Source organism: Geotrypetes seraphini, chromosome 16 (genome assembly GCF_902459505.1).
Source record: "Geotrypetes seraphini chromosome 16, aGeoSer1.1, whole genome shotgun sequence".
Lineage (NCBI taxonomy): Eukaryota > Metazoa > Chordata > Amphibia > Gymnophiona > Dermophiidae > Geotrypetes > Geotrypetes seraphini.
The window spans coordinates 25,468,325-25,474,417 of NC_047099.1; the positions used below are offsets into that span (position 1 = coordinate 25,468,325).

The window sequence follows — 6,093 nt, forward strand, 5'->3', positions numbered from 1 at the left end:
TGGACAGGCTGCTTTGTGGCCTTCTTTTGTCCGGGTATTCGTGCGTCGTGATGCGGCAGAGGAACGCCCGGGCGAGAGAAGGCCGCGAAGCAGCCTGTCTAGATTGCTGCCGACACTGCGTTTGTTACAAGATATTTCAGTCTCACGGTTGGGAGGGAGAGATGGAAGGGTCAGGGGGGTAGGGCTTATATTAAGACCTACCCCGAAAATCATGCTAGGGCTTATTTTCGGAGTAGTTCTTATTTTTGGTGAAACATGGTATATGTCTTTGTTTTAACTTTTGTACTCTCCCTTTTTATTATTGTATATCACCTTGAAATCCAGGATAGGCGATCAATCAAATTCTAAATAAAACTTGATAGCAGATGACCTCATTTACATCCACTTGGATGACATTTTGCGCTATTTGGCACGGCTGCAGCCCTCTGAACATTCTGTGCGGATTAACACCAGTGCTAGTCCAGTGCTAATCAGCTCTAGCCACAGCATCGGTCCATCAGTTGTAAGGATTCCTGGGGACTATAGGGGAAGAAATTTCATATATCAGCTACTCTCACCTCCAGGCTGTATTTGGGTAAGAAAAGAAAAATCAGGTCTTTTTTCATCCAGATGTCATTTCTAGCTGTTGTCAGTCTGCTTCTCCCACTGGTGGACTTTGGGGATTTATTTTCCTTTTATAACACTAGCCAACACTCATGTTGGTACCTCCAATGTTAGACCCGTTTCTGGGTATATCTGACCTGCTGATTCCAAATAGAGAACCAGTTTTCTCCTATCAGCTCTAGTTTTTGAGATATAGGACGTGTGCCATATACCACTCTTCACTCTGCTCGCCCATTTAAAAAAAATCAGGATATTTTAATGTAGTGTTTAAATTAATATATTTTAAGCATGAAGAAAACATATTAAAAATTCAAATAAAAGTGTACAACATGAAAATCTATTCATTTCATACCAACAGCACAAGTTTATGGTACAAACTTTCCAGTCATTCGACACACAAGAAGCTCCTTTTAAGACTTCCGAGAGTGGGATCTGCCAGGACAATCCCGCATAAGAGTCTAACAATAGTCTGCCATCATGTGTGCATCCCCTCTTCCTTGGTGTCTGGATTCCATTTTTTTAAATGTCTTGGTGAAATCTTTCACCTTGCTCTTTGCTTAATTCACCAAGGTTCTCTGGAAAATTATCTAAGTGACTGTGCAGATAATGGACTTTAACACATGTTATAGCCAAGCCTGTTGAAATGAAAGAGCATATCCTCTACTTGTTTGCCATCTTGTTGCCATGAAAGTTTTTCACAAGAACAAATGAAGACCAGGCACATGATTCGATTTCATTCATTGATGCTATGAAATGTGGGTCATTTATAAGTTGTCTGATCTGTGGACCATCGAAAATTCCTGCCTTCAGTTTTTCCATGGTAAGTCCAGGTAACATATGCGCTATAATTCAATGCATGAACCGTCTTTATTCAAAACCTTTACGAATTGTTTCATCAGGCCTAGCTTTATATGTAGTGGTGGCAGTATGATTCTATCTCGTGCTGCCAAAGGTTCATTGATTACATTTTGTCCTCCAACCACCATATATTCCCTCGGAGGCCAATCTTTTTTTCCCAATGTTCATGTTTGGCTCTACTATCCCAAAAGCATACTTACTATCCCATAATCATATCTAAGAAACTAGAGCTGATGCAGTGTATCCAATGCAATTTTCTGAATCAGCGCCCCAAATAACCCCAGGAACAGGTCAGAAACCCAAAGCACTGAGAATATTTATTTTTGGTGGCCTGTGTAATTGTTATACTTGGAGCTCCTTTTACAAAGCCACGCTAAATTGCCACGTGTACTAGCCGCTACCACCTCCTTTTGAGCCTGTGGGGAGGGGGGTGCTGGCGTCTCTTCAGCACAGTCTTCCCATTATTTATAGGGTACAGTGGATAAGGGGAGGTTATTAAATTTGGTGAAGGATTTAATGATTAGAGTAGGGGGATAAGTACAGTACCAGAGAAACCCAGTTCCCATCACATTGTGGCGTCTTGTGATCTTGGACAAGTCAGTTAACCCTCTGTAGCTTCAAGTAGAAACTTAGATTGTGAGCTCTTTGGGGGACAGGGACATACCTACTGTACCCAACTGTAACTTACTGATAAAAACAATAAAAAAAAAAAAAAGATGTGAGCTTAAAATTAATGCAAACTGCTTGTGCTTTTTCAACTAAGGTTGTTGCTTTTAACTCCTAACCCCCATTTGCTTGGAAAAGCGTCACAAGTGGAGTGCCACAGGATTCAGTGCTTGGACCCGTGCTCTTCAACATATTTATAAACGACCTAGAAATTGGTATGACGAGTGAGGTGATTAAATTTTCAGACGATACGAAGTTATTCAGAGTAGTGAAGACACAGGAGGATTGAGAAGATCTGCAACCAGACATAACCACACTCGAGAAATGGGTCGCGACATGGCAAATGAGGTTTAACATGAATAAGTGTAAGGTAACAAAAATCTTATAAACGAATACAGGATGTCCGGTGCAGTACTTGGAGACCCCCCCCCAGGAAAGAGACTTGTGAGTACTGGTCGACAAGTCAATGAAGCCATCTGTGCAATGCGTGGCAGCGGCGAAAAGAATGCTAGGAATGATTAAGAAGGGAATCACGAACAGATCGGAGGTTATCATGCCCTTGTACCAGGCCATGGTACGCCCTCACCTGGAATACTTCATCCAGCACTGATCGCTGTACACGAAGAAGTGACACAATACTGCTCGAAAGGGTCCAGAGAAGAGCGACTAAAATGGTTAAGGGGCTGGAGGAGTTGCCGTACAGTGAGAGATTAAAGAAACTGGGCCTCTTCTCCCTTGAAAAGAGGAGACTGAGAGGGGACATGATCGAAACATTCAAGATAATGAAGGGAATAGACAGTAGATAAAGATAGGTTATTCACCCTCTCCAAGGCAGAGAGAACGAGAGGGCAATCTATAAAGTTAAAAGGGGATAGATTCCATACAAACGTAAGGAAGTTCTTCTTCACCCAGAGTGGTAGAAAACTGGAACGCTCTTCTGGAGGCTGTTTTAGAGGAAAACACCATCCAGGCATTCAAGACAAAGTTAGACAAGTTCCTGCTGAACCAGAATCTATGGAGGTAAGGCAAGAAAGACTCAGTCAGGGCACTGGTCTTTGACCTAAGGGCCGCCAGGCGAGTGGACTCCTGGGCACGATGGACCACTGGTCTGATCCAGCAGCGGCAATTCTTACATTCTTAAGAAACTCCCTAATTCTCTACTTGTCCCATTTGTCTGTCTGATCAAATGGTAAGCTCTAGTGAGCAGGGACTGTCTCTTGAATGTTTTAGTGTACAGCTATAGAAATGATTAGTAGCAGTAAATAAAATGAAGTGTGAATTATGGCTGTCAGGATCTATGGTTCTGCTTTGACTGCAACTGCCTTTTGGAGCACCCTAAGCGATTGCCTAGTCCTGCCCAAATGTTTAGACTGGGCCTGTGTATGTTTTGTTGATGGGAGCAATAAAGCCTAAACACTAGGCAGTCGCCTAGGGCAGCACTAGCTGCAGCCAAAGCAAGCTAGCTCGTGCCAGCCTTTGTAGGGTTTTCAGGGAGGAAGCCGGGGGCCTTTGTGACGCAGTCGCAGTGACCTGCGCAGCGCGAGCAGCACCAACAGTCTCCAGGCTCCCTGTGCAAGGCCTGCCCGAGGGCGCCTGTGCAGGAGCGACGTGCGCGAGCTGGAGGCTCGACGGGGGAGGAAAGGTGGCGCCGACCGCGCGGCGCGGCGCGCGAGCCGAGCGAAAGGCTCGGCGCTGAGCGCAGACACAGTGGCCGCGAGTGCGCCGGAGCTCCCTCAGAGACCCCGCCCCCGACGCACGCTAGGTGTCACGCGCACCAACCTCGCGTCCTCTCCGAGCGCACGTTCTCCAGCGAGGGGCGGGGTCTCGGTGGCCCTGGCAACAGACAGCGGCCCTAGCATGGAGAAACCGGACCGAGAAGCGCTGAACCAGGATCAGGGGGAGAAACTGAGGGAGCAGCAGGTGGGAGAGGCGAGCAGGGCAGGGGCTGGGGGCAAGGAGCGGGTATTGGAGTTATTCATACAGTATGTGGCTGAATGGAGAACAGAAATGGTTTGGGGTGCAGGTCTTTGGGGGGGTCACATCACCACTGGCTCTAGCACCTCTTTTTCTCACCAAGTCTGTCTTCCTTCTTCCAGATTAAGGTTGGGGTGAGGGAAGGAGGGAAGGGGGGTCACATCACTGCTGGCGCTAGCACCTCTTTTTCTCACCAAGTCGGTCTTCCTTCCATATTAAGGTTGGGGTGAGGGGAAGGGGAAGGGGGGGTCACATCACTGCTGGCGCTAGCACCTCTTTTTCTCACCAAGTCTGTCTTCCTTCTTCCAGATTAAGGTTGGGGAGGGGGAAGGGGGGTCACATCACTGCTGGCCCTAGCACCTCTTTTTCTCACCAAATCTGTCTTCCTTCTTCCAGATTAAGGTTGGGGGGGAAGGAGGGGTCACATCACCGCTGGCGCTAGCACCTCTTTTTCTCACCAAGTTTTTTTTCTTCCAGATTAAGGGTCGTATAGAGAATGAAAAATATCTCAGGTCTCATCCAGAGGTGGAGCTTCTGCTGACCGGCTTCATCAGGTAGCCCTACCATGTGCTTTTGCCCCTGAACCCCCTCCCCCCTCATCCCTTGTACCAAAGCAAAGCCCAGCAACTGTTGTTCACTTACTGCTGTTACCTTTGTTTCTCTCATTCCTAGAGAAGTACTGCTGAACAGACCACATAACATTTGTGAGTTTGCTGCAGGTGAGATGTTCATCCCCCGCTTCATTCTGTCCCTGTCCTCTTAGTGCATGCTCCAATTCCCTTGTAGAAGCTCAGCCAGTCTGCTCTTCTCTGCATGGAGGGAGTGGGACTAGCTTATCCTATCCCTTTCTCTCCTCTTGTTAAGTTTCAGTGGTCAGTCTACAGAGTTTTAGTGAACCATCATGAAGTTGTAGACTACATTGAAATTGAATAAAATGTTTTGTAACAAAATCTGTCTCTCACCAGAGAGTGAATGGTTCTAGTATGGGTTTTAGAATCCACTTTGGGCAGCCGACAGCATGTTCCAAAAGTGACAGAGGAAAACTGGTCTTTACTAAGAAACTGCTGGTTTTGTTTGTTTCAGACCATTTCACAGACCCCGACCTCTCAGAGAAGATTCAAGAGAAGTTGATAGACAAAGAGCAGCAAAGCAGGAAGCAGTGGGGTGGACTGAGATAATGCGGCGAGATTGCTGAGAATATTATGCTGATTGTGTCTGCATTCCCCTTACCTGAAAAATGATCAAATTACTCTAAAGCTGCCTGTTTTGGGGTTTTTTTTGTATTGCTGTCTCTTAGCAGGCAGAGTAAGATCCAGGGCAAAGTTATCTTCAGTTGTGAATAGGACAGGGAGCAGTTGCAGTGGCTTTCTTTTCAGGGATACTGTTGTGCTGTTTCCATTGTTTCCTAAGGAAGATCTTCAGTTTTGCCTCCTTTATCCCTAAAGTCTTTCACAGGAAACAAAGGAAGAACCCCTTCTCTTCCTTACCCTAAATATGCTGACAAGGGAACACCATATTCCAAGAACTCTAAAATAACTGCAGTCGTTGAGTTTCAAGTTGAGGTGTGCCTTGGAAATCCATTGGTGATAAAAGAATCAACCGGGAAATGGATCCAAACTGACTGGGGGGCTAGTGTTTTTGGAAAGAGTAAACAAACAATTTATATTTATCCGTTCCAATCCCTCAGTATTTTAAAGTCCTTCATTGTATCTTCCCTGCATGGTGGTCTTAACAAGCTGGCTAGAGTTGTATAGATCTGACACTTTGCATAGGTTCCACTTCTTCATGATTAAATACTGGTATCATAAACCTGCAGGCAATTTTATTACTTCTGAGTAGTCAAGCCTAGAATTATTCCTACATTTCTGAACAAACTTTTCCTGTTTAGAAGACAGTTGGCATCACACTAGTTATCTAAATATCCCCACCCATATAATCTCTCGTTAGAATCAGCAGACTGGTTGAAATGGCATCTCTGTACCCCAAAAGATC

General features: G+C 45.6%; 1 protein-coding gene across 1 annotated transcript; it reads left to right on the forward strand.

The window, feature by feature from the left end:
* The first annotated feature begins 3,841 nt into the window (after window positions 1–3,841).
* On the forward strand, window positions 3,842–5,357 carry RIIAD1 (regulatory subunit of type II PKA R-subunit domain containing 1). The gene is made up of 4 exons (XM_033924739.1): window positions 3,842–4,047; window positions 4,579–4,655; window positions 4,774–4,820; window positions 5,185–5,357. Exons 1-4 carry the CDS (start codon window positions 3,985–3,987, stop codon window positions 5,277–5,279), a joined length of 282 nt encoding a protein of 93 aa, XP_033780630.1. The 5' UTR covers window positions 3,842–3,984; the 3' UTR covers window positions 5,280–5,357.
* Window positions 5,358–6,093: the final 736 nt, after the last annotated feature.